General features: G+C 37.2%; 1 protein-coding gene across 1 annotated transcript in view; it reads left to right on the forward strand.

Moving 5' to 3' along the window:
- TAOK1 (TAO kinase 1) overlaps nt 1-17374 on the forward strand; it is a 146189-nt gene extending 128815 nt beyond the window's left edge. The window contains exon 20 of the mRNA XM_055319146.1: nt 8222-17374. Coding sequence (XP_055175121.1) covers nt 8222-8683 — 462 coding nt within the window. The 3' untranslated portion in view covers nt 8684-17374. The remainder of the gene's footprint in view (nt 1-8221) is intronic.
- The last annotated feature ends 372 nt before the right edge of the window (nt 17375-17746 follow it).

Genomic DNA, 17746 nt, shown 5'->3' on the forward strand with positions numbered 1-17746 from the left:
AAACTCATGCTGTTCAAGGGTCAACTGTTGTAGAATATTCAGGATTCAAAGCTATGTTTAAGAATTCCTGAGCCATGGGATCCCTGGGTGGCTCAGCAGTTTAGCGCCTGCCTTTGGCCTAGGGCGTGATCCCGTCATGGAGCCTGCTTCTCCCTCCTCCTGTGTCTCTGCCTCTCTCTCTCTCTCTCTCTCTCTCTGTCTATCATAAATAAATAAATAAATCTTAAAAAAAAAGAAAAAAAGAATTCCTGAGCAAAAAAAAAAAAAAAAAAAAGAATTCCTGAGCCATAGTTCCCAATAGCGGGTATTGTCGTAGGTCCATTTTAAGTGAATATTTGCCTAATAGTCTTGCCTAATGAAAGTTGTCATTGTTTCTGGATAAAAATACAGTGTCTTATCATATTAAAAAAATTCACTTAACTAAGATGTTACTATTTCCCAAGACAGCTGTCTTTTATTCTCTAGCTTCTTTGAGAGTTATTTGGCTCTAAAAATTATCTCCGTTATGTTTCTCATTCAAGGTGAGAAAGATACATAAAATTTTTTTTAAATCTAGTTTTTCAGATTTTATAAATCTGATTCCAATTTGAACATTTAAAATTCAGCCCGAAGTCTGTCTCTTATGCTTCAAAATTATCTAAAAGGATAACCTATAATATTTTAGAAATAATATCGGGAGAAATATTGGTACTATTAAAATGTATTTGTATTTTTAGCTCCATCTAGTGGTTCAGAATTTAAACAGTGCTAATTAGTATCTTAGGTACAGTCTTTTTTCAATATATGAACCAAAGTCTACATGTTCTACAAAGCCTGTTTAAGACTGATACCCACTGGAGAAGGTACAGCGGTACTCTCATACACTGTAAATGCATTTTGAAAAGCAATTTGGATGTATATATTGAGCTTTGAATTGTTAAGCATTTGAGACTTTTAGAATTTGGCCTAAGGAAATCCAAAATACAGGGAAAATTATGCATATAAATGGTCATTATAACATTTTATAATGGTTTAAAATAACCATTTAGGTTACTGGAGGGGAAGTGGGCAGGTCAGTGGGGGAAATGGGTTAAATGAGTGATGAGGATTAAGTGCACTTGTGATATATCCGGTGTTGTATATATATAAGTGATGAATCACTAAATTCTACACCTAAAACTAATATTACACTCTGTTAACTAACTGGAATTTAAATAAAAGCTTGGGAAAAAAAATCACCTAACCATCTAAATAGAGATATAATTAAGTAATTAAGGCTAAGCCAATGAAATCTTGCTCAGCCATTTAAATGATGGCTACAAAGACAGTATTAATATGGAGAAATGCTTATGATGTATTGAACGAAATCAAAAAGACAAATTACACTTATAATGAATTGAAAGAATGTTAGTGGCTATTTAATACAGTAGATTTGTTCTTTTTTCTACTTTACTTTTTTAAATATTACTTTGGAGAATGGAAAATACTAACGATTATTTAGTATTAAAAATAATTTAAAAAACAATAGGATGATAATCTGTAGTGCTTTGAGTTGCTGCTTGATTTTTAGGGCTAATGGTTACATTTCAAATGAAGGGCATGACTGTAAAGCAGTTTGGATCAGTTGGCAACTGCCAAGTCCATGATGTACCCTCCCTATAAAAACTTTGAAAAGTTTTAACAGCTATTTTTCTGTACCTTGTATTTACTGGTTGTACAGAAAGGAAGCAGCCATCTGAAAATACAGATGGAATCTGAGTGAACATTAGTTGTTTATAGATGAATAATAATTCTGTTTAAAAAAATTGTTTTCAGGGGCAGCCCAGGTAGCTCAGCAGTTTAGTGCTGCCTTCAGCCCAGGGTCTGATCCTGGAGATCCAGGATCGAGTCCCATATCAGGCTCCCTGCATGGAGCCTGGTTCTCCCTCTGCCTGTGTCTCTGCCTCTCTCTCTCTCCCTCTCTGTGTCTCTCATGAATAAATAAATAAAATCTTTTAAAAAAATAAAAATTAGGGATCCCTGGGTGGCGGAGCGGTTTGGCGCCTGCCTTTGGCCCGGGGCGCGATCCTGGAGACCCGGGATCAAATCCCACATCGAGCTCCCGGTGCATGGAGCCTGCTTCACCCTCTGCCTATGTCTGTGCCTCTCTCTCTCACTGTGTGCCTATCATAAATAAATAAAAATTTAAAAAAATAAAAATAAAAAAATAAAAATTAAAGAAAAATGTTAAATCCCATGTGAATTTTATACATGCATGAAAAGTGGCAGTATCTCCAAAGTATAAGTGGGCTTTTTTATTATTATTTCATTTAGTTTTCTCTCAATATTTTACAGCATCAATAACATGGTTGGTAGTTTTTAAGTAAGAATTGGCAATTAGAACACTTTTTAGGACCTTTCTTTGTGGAACTGAAAATATTCATACAAAAATACCGCATTTGATTTCAAAGGAAATTGGCTGGAAGATCCTCTCAAAAGTCTTAATTACAGTAACTCTTATCAACCCAGTGAAGCCACTTTACTAATTTACAAAAACTAAGTCACAGGTTTTATTTTTTAAAGTCACAGGTTTTAAAAGAAATAGGAATTAATGTAGCCCATCATAAATCTTAGTTTCATTTTTATATTATTGAAAAATGTTCTGAGTTTCTTAAATGACAATACTAATCAGCAAACAAAACTGAATGCATACTACATAAAAGGTTGATAAGCATTAATGTTTAATATTTTTGTCAGGAGTTTCCTTCAGACAATATGCAAGACATTCAGATCAGTTATATACTCAGCACATTCCCATCATTAATTAGATCCCTTGAATTAAATGCTTTTAGTAAGTGGATTTTTTTAAGTTTTACATTAAAAGGGATCCCTGGCTGGCGCAGGGGTTTGGTGCCTGCCTTTGGCCCAGGGCGCGATCCTGGAGACCCGGGATCGAATCCCACATTGGGCTCCCGGTGCATGGAGCCTGCTTCTCCTTCTGCCTGTGTCTCTGCCTCTCTCTCTTTCTCTCTCTGTGACTATCATAAATAAATAAAAATTAAAAAAAAAATTAAAAAAAAAAGTTTTACATTAAAAATAGTTAAAAGATAAATTTGAAGTTCTTTGAATCCTTAGAGATACGTAAATTCTTTTTATATGGATTTATAGGATTTTATATGTAATTATTAAAAGTGGACATTTATTTTATTAAATACACAATCATTTTTCTTAAAACTTGATAAGTTTAAGGGGCACTTGGCTGGCTTCGTCATGAGAACATGTACCTCTTGATCACAGGGTTGTGAGTTTGAGCTCCATATTTGGTATTAAGATTACTTAAAAAATAAAAATCTTTACAGAAAAAAAAGCTTGACAAGTTTAGAAAAGCATAAATAGAAATTAAAATGTCTGTAGTCAGGGGAGCCCCGGTGGTGCAGCAGTTTAGCACTGCCTGCAGCCCAGGGCCTGGTCCTGGAGACCTGGGATCGAGTCCCACATCAGGCTCCTGCATGGAGCCTGCTTCTCCCTCCTCATGTGTCTCTGCCTCTCTCCCTCTCTATGTCTATCATAAATAAATAAATAAATAAATCTTTTTTAAAAAAATGTCTGTAGTCCCACCACTCAGAAATCACCACAGTTAACAATTTTGATGTCTTTCCCTCAAAAGCACTCTTGTCTAATCATAAGTTCTTCAGCCTTCACATAAAACGCTCACTCTAAAACTTTGTAACACTTTAGTACCTAGAAAATTCAATAATTTCTTTTTTTTTTTAAGATTTTATTTATTTATTCATGAGAGACAGAGGTGGGGGGCAGAGACACAGGCAGAAGGAGAACCAGGTTCCATACAGGGAGCTCAATGTGGGACTCGATCCCAGATCCCATGAGCACACCATGAACCAAAGGCAGACTCTCAACCACTGAGCCACCCAGGCACCCCCTTTCAATAATTTTCAAACTCTCCTTACTGGAATCTGTTCTGGCCAAAATACTTATCATTTTTCCATGTCTTTGCACATGTTCCCTTGGCTGAAAATATTTTTTCCTTCCCTTTCTCTTCCTGGTAAACTTGTATTCTTCCTTCACAATCCAGTCTCTGCCACCTCCTCTGGGAACACTTTATTTACACTTAACTTTCTCCCTTATAGAGTCAATCACTCCATCTCTTTTTATTTCTGCTATACCTTGTAAATCTGTTATTATGTCTTACCACATTCTATTAGGACTTTTTATTTGCATGTGTCTCCTCTGCGAAACTTCATATTTTTTTTTAAAAATTGGAACTTCTGAAAACTTGATACATAAAAACTAAACTCATTTGTTGAGTTCGATTTCTGCAGAGAGCAATAAGTATTGGTTTAAATCCTCAACAACCTTGATAACTGATTTAATGCTCCTTTTTAAATTATTTCTTATTTTTAAAAAACTTTTTATCATGGAAGTTTTTTTAAGAATTTATTTATTTATTCATGAGAGACCCAGAGAGAGAGAGAGAGGCAGAGGGAGAAGAAGGCTCCCATAGGGAGCCTCATGTGGGACTCAATCCCAGGACCCTGGAATCAGACCCGAGCCAAAGGAAGACACTCAACCACTGAGCCACCCAAGTATACAGAAGTAGGAGGCATTAATACAGTGCAACCCCAAGTACTTAACCACCCAGCTTCAATAGTTGCCAATATTTTGCTAAATTTTTCTTATCTATCCCCCTGCTCCACACATACAACTTTGTGGTAGAGGCAGGAGGTGAGGAAGAAATTTCAGCATACCACCATTTGATTCCAAAAATGTCTTAAGTTGGTTTATTTGGATTGGTTCAGTCCAGATATTACATTTAGCTAATTATCTTTTAAGTTTTTTAGTCTATAAGTGATCCCTGTCCACCTTTTTTTTTTTTTAATTGAGGATTGGATCATCTGTTCTGTAGGAATTCTCACGGATTTGGCTTATTTCATCTTCATAGTGTCATTTAATGTAGTCCTCTCTTCTTTATTTCATATTTCCTGTAAACTGGTAATTAGGTCTAGAGGCATGATTATATTTAGATTAAACTTTTTCTTTTCTTTAAAAAATTTTGCAGGGAATTGTCATAAGGGTTATAGTGTACTTCCTGTTGCATCACATCAAGAGATACATAATGTCTAACTATGCCACCTTTAAGTGATTTTTTTTTTAAGATTTTATTTATTTATTCATGAGAGACACACACACACACACAGAGGTAGAGACACAGGCAGAGGGAGAAACAGGCACCATGCAGGGAGCCCAACATGGGACTCGATCCCAGATCGCGAGGATCAGGCCCTGGGCTGAAGGCGGCGCTAAACCGCTGAGCCACTGGGGCTGCCGTTTAAGTGATATTAATATTGATCAGGGTGTTCAGGTTTTGTCAGTATGATCATTCATAAAATCCTCCAACTTGTGGATGCCTGGGTGGCTCAGTGGTTGAGTGTTGCCTTCGACTTAGGGCATGATCCCAGGATCTGGGATTGAGTCCCACATGGGGCTCCTTGCAGGGAGCCTGCTTCTCCCTCTGCCTATGTCTCTGCCTCTCTCTTGTCTCTCATGAATAAATAAATAAATCTTTTTTTAAAAAATCCCCAACTTTTTTTCATAGTCTATTCACTTTATGTATTTTTAATATTTAAAAAATTTTATATACAATCAGTTGTATTTATTTGTAATACTTTCAGTTTTCCAGAACTGATTATCATGGCTACTCAACTATGAATTTTTAGCTATATAAAATCTCCTAACTTTTCAATGAAAACTTTTTAGTTTTTTTGTTTGCTTTCACTTAAAGTTTTGGTCTGTCTGGAATGTAGTGTAGGATGGGATTCTATTGCCATTTCCTTCCAGATGTTGGCCAAATGTGCTTGTGCTATTTGTTTCTCCCATTAAACTAATTACTGCTTTTGTCTTGCTGCCTACAAAGAGGTGTCTGGGTGGCTCAGTCCATTGTCTCCCTTCGGTTCAGGTCGTTATTTCAAAGTCCTGGGATTGAGCCCCATATCAGCCTCCCTGGTCAGCAGGGATTCTTCTCTATCTCCCCCTGCCTGCCACTCCCCTACTAATTTTTCTCTCTCTCTCAAATAAACAAGTCAAATCATAAATAAATGCAAGCCTACAAACTGAGATCTTCATTCTGTTTCACTAAGTATTTTGCACCAGTACCGTATTTATTTTAAGATTGATTTATTTCTGAGAGAGAGAAAGAGATCAAGCACAAGCAGTAGGAGCAGAGGGAGAAAGAATCCCAAGCAGACTCTGCACTGAGTGCAGAGCCCAGTGTGGGACTGGATCTTATGACCCAAAGACCACAACCTGAGCCAAAGCCAAGAGTCAGATGCTCAACCGACTGAGCCACCCAGGTGTCCTTTGTATTTATTTTATTAGAGTGACATTATGGGATATCTGATAAGGCTAGTTTCCCCCTACACCTTTTCTTTCTCATTTAACTTTAATGGATTTAGTAGCTATTGATCATAATTGCTTTGATTTATTATTTCAATAGAAGTACTACCTTTGTTTTTTGTTTTTTTTTTTTTTAAGTAGGCTCCATGCCCAATATGGGGCTTAAACTCAAGACCCTGAGATCAGGAGTCACGTGATATACCGACTGAGCCAGCCAGGTGCTTTTAAGAACTTGATTTTAGGGGTGTCAGGTTGGGTCAGTCAGTACAGCATGTGACTCTTTTTTTTTTTTTAAGATTTTATTTATTTATTCATGAGATACACAGAAAGAGAGAGAGAGGCAGAGACACAGTCAGAGGGAGAAGCAGCCTCCATGCAGGAAGCCTGATGTGGAACTCAATCCCGGGACTCCAGGATCACACCCTGGTCTGAAGGCAGGTGCTGAACCGCTGAGCCACCCAGGGATCCCCCTACAGCATGTGACTCTTAATCTCAGGGTCACAAGTTCAAGCCCCATGTTGGGCATGGAGCCTATTTAAAAAACAACAACAACAACAACTTGATTTTAACCTGAAACTAATATAACCCCAACTATCTGCAAATGAAAAATAATAAATATTTTTCATATTTATTTTTCATATTTATTTATTAAATAAATAACAAACATCTTTAATTTTTAAAAAGAACTTGATCTTAGGATGCCTGGGTGGCTCAGCAGTTTAGCACCTGCCTTTGACCCAGGGTGTGATCCTGGAGTCCCAGGATCAAGTCCCATATCAGGCTTCCTGCATGGAGCCTGCTTCTCCCTCTGCCTGTGTCTCTGCCTCTCTGCCTCTCTCTCTGTGTCTCTCAATAAATTAATTAATTAATTAATTAATTAATTAATTAATTAAAAGAACTTACACATTTTTTTAAAAGATTTTATTTATTTGAGAGAGCAAGTGAGCACAAGTGGAGGCGAGGGGCAGAGGGAGATGGAGAGGGAGATGCAGACATCCTGCTGATCAGGGAGCCCACTGTGGGGCGGGATCCTGTGATCATGACCTGAGCTGAAGGCAGATGTTTAACCAACTGAGGTACCCCGATCTTACACATTTTAAAAATATAAATTATGTACAATTTCTACAGTACATCTCTTTAAATTTTTTCATACAATTTTTTAGTTTTTATTTATTTTTAAGTAAAAATAAAATACATTGGAAAAAAATAAAACATAAGGCTGGAACTCATGACCCTGAAATCAAGAGTCACACACTCTTCAGGGGCACCTGGATGGCTCAGTCAGTTAAGTGTTGGATGTTGGACTCTTTATTTCAGCTCAGGTCATGATCTCAGGGTTGTGCGATTGAGCCCTCTGCTGGGTGTAGAGTCTGCTTAAGATTCTGTCTGTGTGCCTCTCTCTTTCTCTCTCTCTCCCTCCCTCCCTGCCCCCCCCTTCTCCCTCTGTCTCATCTTAAAAATAAAAACAACAACTGGGACACCTGGGTGGCTCAGTGGTTGAGTGTCTGCCTTCAGCCCAGGGTGTGATCCTGGTGTCCCGGGATCAAGTCCAGCATTGAGTTCCCTGCATGGAGCCTGCTTCTCCTTCTGCCTGTGTCTCTGCCTCTCTCTTTGTGTCTCTTGTGAATAAATGAATAAAATCTTAAAAAAAAAAAAAAAGTTGGCATGCTCTTTAGACTGAACCAGCCAGACTCCCCACATCTCTTGAGTTTTTAAATGTCTGTCCATAAAGTAGCCAGAGTGAACTTTTTTATGAGTTCACTTCAAAGCTCAGTAATTATTGCTTCCTAGTTTATAGATTATAAAAAATAAATCAGCTTTCTTTTTGCTTCCTTCTCCCAACCTCAAACAGATTGAAGAAGAGATGTTGGCTTTGCAGAATGAACGCACAGAACGAATACGAAGCCTGCTGGAGCGTCAAGCCAGAGAAATTGAAGCTTTTGACTCTGAAAGCATGAGACTAGGTTTTAGTAACATGGTCCTTTCCAATCTCTCCCCTGAGGCATTTAGCCACAGCTACCCGGGAGCTTCTGGTTGGTCTCACAATCCTACTGGAGGTCCAGGACCTCACTGGGGTCATCCCATGGGTGGCCCACCACAAGCTTGGGGCCATCCAATGCAAGGTGGACCCCAGCCATGGGGTCACCCTTCAGGGCCAATGCAGGGGGTACCCCGAGGTAGCAGTATGGGAGTCCGCAATAGCCCTCAGGCTCTGAGGCGGACAGCTTCTGGGGGACGGACAGAGCAGGGCATGAGCAGAAGCACGAGTGTCACTTCACAAATATCCAATGGGTCACACATGTCTTATACATAACTTAATAATTGAGAGTGGCAATTCCGCTGGAGCTGTCTGCCAAAAGAAACTGCCTACAGACATCATCACAGAAGCCTCCTCACTTGGGTACTACAGTGTGGGAGCTGAGTGCATATGGTATATTTCATTCATTTTTGTAAAGCATTCTGGTTTGTGTTTACTAATTGAGATGTTATAGTATTTGGCTGCCGGGTTTTTTTTTGTTTTTTAACTTTTGGAAAAATTTTGAAAAGGAATTAATGTGTGTATGTAAAAAGAAATCCGCTAGATTGGGGGTATTTTCTGAACACTGCAAAAATGGAATGTAGCATGGTCGCTTGAGTCATCACTTTGGGGCAACCATATCCTAAGAAATTTGTGACAGGATCTGAAGTGTTTCTCCATACCCCAAATTCTTAGGAGCCACTCACAGCAGGCAGCATGTGCTGAAACAAGTGATTGTGGAAACACACCTGTATCCCCCTCACCCCTGTATTTTCTTTATTAAATTGGTCTGACTTCTCAGCCTCATTTGGAGTAAAAAAGTGGAAATCCATGAACACTAAAGGGTTGCATTGACTTTTTCAGAGAGTAGAAAAAACTTAGTTCTTTTTCTGAGTGGCTGCATAGGTTTGTCAGTTTTTGTTTTTGTTTTCGTTTTGTCCGTTCAATTGTGCCTTCTTTGTGGCATGGTGAGATGGAGGTGCTTCAGGAGATAATGAGTTGTGTGGGAATTGCATCAACAGACCTATGAGCCTTCAAAGGGGAGGCCAGAGGGTGAGAGAGGCCCCTGAAAGTTCATGTGGTGGGTAAGTTCAGCAGCAGAGTGAGGAGATGAAGCCTATATATCCTAACGTTTTGTTGCTTAAACTGTGATATCTCATCCTAGCTAAGCTCTGTAACTCCCAAAACCCCAAACAGTACTTTTACTTTGTACAAAAACAAAGACATATAGCCAATACATGTCAAATGCCAGAGGCATTTGAATTATGCCATGTTTGCAAACTGCCATCCATTGAAATTCTCATCACACTACAAAGACATAATTTGATTACCATCCCCACCCCCACCCCGGTTGGCTTGTGAGATTTCCTGTTTACAAGTAGAATAGCCAATTATTTAAATGTGTAGTTGCCATAGTGAACCAGGAGTCACTGAGCCAATGACTTTACCAGCTGCTGACTAATCCTCATCACCACTGTAGATTTTGCTGCATGTGCAGGTCCTTTTTTTTTTTTCCTGGCTGTTTTTGTTGCTGCAATACTTTACAAACTTCTAGTTCCTTGAGACTTAGTGACTGTTTGGCATCATGTTAACATCACACAATAGGAAACACCACTTCCAGAAGTCTCTAGCCTCAGTGCTAAAGTACTACTGAAAAGGAACTAGCAAGTTTGACAAATTAAAATTAAAAAAAAAAAAAAAAGTAAAATAAGTTATAGTGGTCAGGGAATCTCTTTAACGAAAGCTAACTTTTTTTCCAGAGGGGCATATTTTGTTTGGTTTTGTGTTGTTTTGCAATGAAGGATCAACCCAATGCTAAAAGTCAGATGTTACTTGGTATTCCACAGCCAGTGTGGAAATTGAATTGAAGGTAGGTAAGAAGCTATGAGTATGACTTGAAGGAAAAACATGTCCTGTCCAGTAACAGATCAGAGTTTCTTACAAATTATTGCCTGCCACCCACCTTGTCTTGAAGAACCCTTGCTGCTAACTCTGGGTCCTGCTTTTTATGTGGTCAGAGGGCTCCAAGTTAGAATTTTCTAAATCCTTCTCAATGATACTCTTCACCTAGACCTGACTAATGACCAAACAGTAATCTATCACTGTCGAAATCTTTGTCTCAACCAAATGTAAGTCTTCTCTAGGTATGTCAGCCTAATCTCCATGAATCCTCCCCTTTAGGAGTTTTGGCATTCATTTAAAGGTTAACTGGAGAAAAAATTAATAATTAAATGTAAATCTTTTTAAAACCAAGATAAAAGTATAATTCACACTCAGTTTTAGTGTTCAGGTAGTGTTCAGGTAGCACTCTAATACAATGTACTTTTCACTGTGCTTAAGATCACCAGTTTTTAGGTGAACATAACATGCACTTCTAATGAAAGGGGCTTTTAATTTTCTCAATATCTTTTTTGCATTAAAATACACAGTATTTCAAACATTGAAAAATGTACCTGTTTGGAGGAAAATGATAGGAAAGGTCTTTAGAATTAAGTGTCCAAAAATGTTATGGAATTTGATACCTTTTTAAAAAACTATTATTCAGTTTGGCCCATCTGTACTACTGGAGGGGTGGAATAGGGATGCAGATGAGTTTCACATGCAAAACACTTTAAAATCCAAAATACTACCAGTGATACATGTTAAAGTCTACTTGTAGACTTAAATTAGTCGAGTTACTCAGTTCATATACTTGTAAAATTGTGATTGAATACTGACTCCAAATGTCTATCCAGTAGGGCTTTGTATCTGATTTAATTGTGTGGCAACCAGTTTTACTTGTAGGTCATGACTATACCTGGATTATTCAATTAAGTTAATTTTAATTAAAATATTTATAGTTTGCAGAAATAATTCCAATTAATTGGTTTGTGTGTGTTTGTAAGATGTAACTTCTGAAGAATCTCATACATGGTAGGAATCATCAAAGAGTAATGCTTGTAGCAGAAAAATTTGAAAGGTTTTGAAAGATTCTAAAAAAGCAGGCACTTTCTGAATCAGTGTACAAATGTCAGCATTTGATCAGATTAATACTACCTCCTCCCCACTGTTGGTATTCACTTGGTATATATGTATTTAAGAAAAAAGTATGGGAAACTTGTCCAGCATATCAGAAAGGGTTCCCTTCCTTTTGCACATACCTTTTATCTTCTTATTAACATCATTCTAATCCTAGATTATAGTATCTGAAAGTATTTTCATCAATATAGATAATGTTAGCTGTAAAATGTGTTTATATTATTTTTATTTAGAGCTGCCATTCCTTTTAGTCATTTCTGTGCCTAGAGATGAATAGCCCTGCATTTGAACCACCCCACATGTATAATATCCTTGGTACCCAGGGCCAAGAATTTATTGGTGAGTTGATCTTTTTAGCATAGTCATGATTTTCAGCTGCCTAGACATCAGGTAAAGACCATTCAGTACACTAAAATGTCCTTGACACTCCCTCCTATTTTCCTCACCCCCTATCCAAAAATTGAAAACTCTAGGAGTATCTTTTTTCAGACCATAAGGCAGACTTTAGTAACTTTCGACTTCTTTAAGTACTAAATGTCTGGCATTTTAAACTTTTATAGAATACATTATGTTGGACACTGGAATAATACTGTTTATTTTCACCTGTGAAAAATATTGTACTTGAAACACCTCCTTTACATTTCTCCATGTGTGCCATTCACTAGTGGAAATAAATTGTATTATACCATGATCTACTGGCTTTTTAAAACTGTGTTAAATATGCACATTTTGGTATAGCTATTATCATTTGTATGTATATATTGTATATACATATGAGTGTCTATATGTGTGTATAGATAGGTGGATGTAACTCATACTGTATATTTCCATCAGGGCGCTTAAGGTTCTGTTATTGTGTTTGTTATTTCAGTCCTCAGTTAAGGCAAGAATGCATGTGTTTCTTCAGAATGAGTTGCTGGGTTAATATGAGAAGGTGGTCATTAGATGCAATCTTTTCTGTTTTACTCCCTTAGCACTTATGTGGGTAGAAAGAAAGTAAATTTGGGACCATAAGTTGCAATGCAGTAAAATATTGCTGGAAGAGGAGCCAGTCAGTGTTTCTATGAGTTTGTGTTGTGATGCAGTAAAAGATAAGTGATGCAGAAAGAAATGAACTGTGGAAATCCAAAACACTGGTGGTGATTCCTCTGCAAAGACTATGAAATGAACCAGGAAGTCACACAGTCTCCACGTGCACAATCTAAATGTGTTTCTTAGGAGTGATGCCATTGATCCTCTTAACTCTTGTTACTCGATTAATACTAATACTTATAAATTTTCCTAAGGACCGAAACAGCCAAGAAAGGAATTACTGCTAAAGCATCTAAGGTTCTCCTAAACTATGAGATCAACAGGAAATGGCCACTGGGAGAGAAGGATATGGTATTGGTGTGGGGCTTTCTCCCTTGAGCTGCCTCTTCTTGCTTGCTAATAGTAAGTTCTTCGTGCACCTTCCAGCCCTTCTGAGCCACTACTATTCAAGCACAGATTTGGCCCAACACAGCAACCCTTTCCTGGGAGGTTTATATGGTCCTGCATTCTGTCCTGTGTGCACAATGTGAAGTGTTTAGTGTGTATTCAAGTCCGAAAATAATATATTTAAGGTATATAAGTGTGAATCTCCTATATAATGATGGAAGAAGAGGTTCTTGTTTCTTAGAAAACTACCATCTCTAAGGAACAAAGCCAAAACTTGGGCTGTCATCTTTGAGCTGCTTACCAACATACAGATCATTATTAAAGAGAAATGAATTCTATTTTGTTTTTCATTCATCCAACATGATCATACCCTTAACCAGGTTGTAGCATTGCCTTTGAGAAGGCATTCACTCCTAGTTAAGAACTGGAAATTTCCCATCCTCTGATTCCTTAAAGGATGAAGAATGTGCTATATATACACTTAGCAGACTTGCCTCTTGTATGCAAGGACTACTGATTGAAGTCTATTTTGCTGTGTGTGTGGTTATGTTGTCTGCACTTTTATGAAATCACCATGATAAGCCTACATTGGAAATGATTATTCGTAAGGAAGTTTTTATTTAAACACTGTCTAGAAAAAAGTGAAGCTGAGAACTCTTATGTTAATGTACATTTATATTTTCTACTGAATTCTGGGAGCCCCCTTTAAAGTCATGTTGACTAATTTTTTCCCTCATTTATATTCAAATTTCCAAAATTTCACTCACAAGGGAAGAGAACCCATTTGTCCTAAGGATAGTCTTCAGATTCTAAGAAATATAAAGTAGTATGCACCTTATCTGCCTGTTGTGGGTTCCTTAAACTTGCACTTCCCTCCCACTCACCCAAAAATAGATATCCTTTAAAGAAAATAAAGGCAGAGAAAACTGGGGAGCCACTTAGTATGTCACCATCACTGTTAACTGTTTCCCAGCAATCCTAACTTTTTGAAGTTTCAGAGATTTTTTTTGCGTGTATGTATGTGTCTGTTTGATTGTGTCGGGTTTATTTTTTTATTTTAAATATACAAGAGATTCCTCTTTAATAGAGAAAAAAGTTAATCCTCTCTGAAACAGGATGCCCACTGGATATACCAACCTGGACATCTGTAGGTAGTTTGCCATGAAAAGTGGAGAGAAGAGACTTCTGAATGAATGAAAAGGGTGTCTTGATGCCCAAGGATTCCCCCCTAAGTACGGGTAATTCAGCCTGCACAGTTTGCTTTTCACTCATAGTTTTTAGCAATTATGAGTGAAAAATCATGTAATTATCTGTAAATATGTAGCTAACAAATTGACCTAGTTTCTGTATTTTTTTGTTTTTGTACTAAAGTTTATAAGTCTGTGCCAGCTAGAGAGGAGTTGCTGTCATTGCTAGTTGTGGTCCTAGCATCTAATCCTGAAACCATCCTAGGTGACATTTTTAGAATTAATGCTTACATGTTGTTAAACAGAGGAAAATGAAGCTTAATTATTGGTCAGGTTTTACATCTTTTGAAGCAAAGTCATTTTTTTTTTAATGATTACATGTTTTCAATCATGAATGAGGTAGGGAGCCTCCCTCCCCCAGTGGCCATGTTTACAGATGTGTGTTTTGTCTATAAAGTGCAAGAGTTGTAATGTTTATGTAAATTATGCAGGTGATAACCTTATGGCTTGGAACTGTTTATTGGGCTTTAGCTGAATTTTCAAATGAAATGAACTATGCTAATTGCTGGCACACTGATCCCATTTCTGGAGCATTTTTCCTATTTCCAGAATTACATATGTTCCTTTGTCATTGTCCCCACTAAACCCTTCTCTGAAATGCCTTGTAGCCTGAAGTTTGAAAGTCTGGTAAACACAGATGAAGGAAATGCATTTTTAAAAATCTGAGTCCTCGTTTTTGTGCATTCAGTACTCCTATGTTTCAGTGGCAGCTCTGAGGTCAGTGGAGTTTAGAAATGAGATACCACTGTTAATGAAAAGTGTGTACTCTGCTTTTGCATGGCTTGGCTTAGCTTCAAAGGTGTATTAGGGCCACTTGAAAGCATGAAGACCAGTAGAGTGGGAACAGGTTTCTCTCAGTGGCACATTTTGCTTTTTCTGAGCCCTTAAATACATTGCCTCAGCATGAACATTATTGTTATTATAAATTGCACATGGTCATGGAGTGAATTATGTGATTTAAAGATGTAACTACTTAATGTTTTCAGATTCTGGCTGGTCCATGTGACTATTTGGCACATATCAAACAAACAGTGAGGGGTTGGGTGTCCTGGAACCCTTCTAACCCCCTTTTTGTCATAGACAACTATATTTAGTTTATTAAGATGTTGGCTGCCCCTGGTGTGTTGCCAGATAGCTCTTTTTTGGTACCCATTCCAAATGTGCTTCCTTGAATTTTGTAATATCAAAGAAACTACCACCCCTTCTCCCCAACAACATTTTATGTGTTACACCTTTTATTCCACATTAAATGGGAGTTGTGCCTACTTAGAGTGCCCCACCAATTAGTTACATATATGTGTTCTATATAATCCAAGCCAGAGACACAAGGCGGAAAAATCTTAAAAAAAAAAAAAAAAAAAAAATCCACTTGAGGCCAGTAATTTATCTAACAAGATACTTTACCACAATATCTTGACACTTGATATGAGCCTAATAGGAGTTGCAGGTGGTTTCATAGGGCAAAATCCAAGTGGTGAGGATATGTGGGGTTTCTATTAGAAGATGATTTTGTTCTTATTTGACCTTTCCTTTTATGATCCTTCTCTGCTAGTTTGGAATAGGTTAATTCTCCAAATTTATTTAGTTTTGTTTTTTATCTTTTAGAGAAATTTTTACAAAAGCAATGGTCTGATGTAAATAACATTTTAAAGTAATAGTGCACATAACTTTCCCAGACTATTCCAACCAGATAATTTGTAAATGCTTTAGAGTTTTTTAAATTAACACTTGTGTTGCTAAATCCTATTTATGTAAGTCTGCTAAAATTCTTAACCCATTTAAAACTTAAAACAGACATTTAAATAATGGATGGGTTACTCTGATCAATCTAGCTTTCAGAAGCCCCTTGTTTCAGTATATGAAAAAGATAACCTAATGCGCATTAATGAGGTTGAAGAGACTTTGAGAAATATGTATAGTGTATATTTTAAAACAGCTTTGCTTGTATTGTGAAGATTTAAAAACAAACTTGAGATTTTTAACGTAACTATTAACACAGTTTTAACATAAGTTATCCCACTGGGTTTAAGAGCATCTTGAATGTATAATCCTTTTTGTAACCCAGGTTGGTTTCTGCTTTCACCAGTCATCCAAACATATTTATGTTTTTAGTTTTATATACTCATTTCCCTTTGTTTTCCTCAACCAGCATGATTTTTTTGCACATGTATTGTAGAAATTTTTAAAAAGAAAAGTTAATACATCGTTTTCTCTGAATTTTCTTCACTTCTCTCTTCCTTTCTACTAACTCCTTACCTTAAAGGCCATATCGCTCCATTTGCATTATTTGTGCAAATGCCAGGGTTGGTTTTTATTTTTATTTTTGCTATTTACCTAAAAAAAAAAAAAAAGAAAAAGAAAAAAAGAAAAATGCTTCAGTCAATTGCTTTTTTATTTAAAAAAGAAAAAAGAAAAGAAAAAAAGCTGTAACCTTATCATTTCTGAGTAGACCATTGAGAGATGAATGCACACCTGTAATAGCCCAAGACCAGCTTTGGTGGCTAAAGGGAATATTTTAACTAAGCAAGTTCTTTTCTAAAAGTGGTATGTATTATTCACAAATCTCTTTCAGTTATTCCCAAAAGTCAGAGGTCCAGATAAAATGAGGGTTATCAGCTAACTGATATGTTATCATTGAGGTTCATCAATGAATTTGTACATTTCTAGTTCCCTTTGGTGAAGGGAAAAATGATGATTTTGCAAGACCTAGATTTTGGCTTGGTTTCTTGCCTCCTTTTTTGGCAGCCTTCATCTTCTCATCTCCCAAAGCCCTTGAGCCTGTAGGGTTTTCATGGTAGACAAAGGACTTGTGGTCTCTTAAAACGAGGACTGATATTTTGGTGAGAGATTATTGTGCTGAAAGTGATGTTCTGCCACTTTTACTGATGACTAACTTTAAATATACACAGTCCTCTCAATTTTCGGACCAAACAGATGCCCACAGTGGAGGCTTATCAAGAGTTGCAATTGGGAAGGAGCCTCTCCCTCACTGTCAGCACCGGCTGGTTAAGGTGACTGGACAGATGTGCATTTTCCTTTTGGTAGAAATGGTCCGCAGCACTAACTGGTAAGGCTTATTGTACAGTATATTGTCAGTATTCTTCCGGTTCAACATACCTTATAGCTCATATATAACCTGTATTAATTGTATAGATTGTGCATTTAAAGCTGTTACCAAGTTGTCAGAACATAAGAGCGAAAACAAGGTCATATGTAATATTTTGTTTGTAAGTATCCTTTGTATCATAGCAAAGGAAATGTTTAAAAAAAATCAACTGTAATAAAGTAATTTTAGTACACAGAGTGTCTGCTTAGCTTTTTTTAAGCAACTTTATTTCCAAAGATAAAATGTTTTTCAATTTAGTGACTATTGGATAATCTCAGGCACTGGGCTGGGTGTTGGCTTTATTACAGAAATGTGTAAAATACAGGTAAGAATGAACTCGCTGATGTGGACATAAACCCTTTAGTCTAATTGCCGCAAATTGTTTGCTCAGAGAATGAAGTGGCCTGTTGTATTGTGGGTGTGAGGTGATCCTACCTTAGGTTTTAATGGTTTGATGCAGGTTCTTCAGCTTTATATAGACCTGTATTAGAGCATATATAGTTAAAACTCCCACACACATGGGCATGGGAATGTATGCAGTTCTTGAACCTTGTAAAAACTTTAAAAGGT

This window comes from Nyctereutes procyonoides, unplaced genomic scaffold (genome assembly GCF_905146905.1).
Source record: "Nyctereutes procyonoides isolate TBG_1078 unplaced genomic scaffold, NYPRO_anot_genome, whole genome shotgun sequence".
Classification (NCBI taxonomy): domain Eukaryota; kingdom Metazoa; phylum Chordata; class Mammalia; order Carnivora; family Canidae; genus Nyctereutes; species Nyctereutes procyonoides.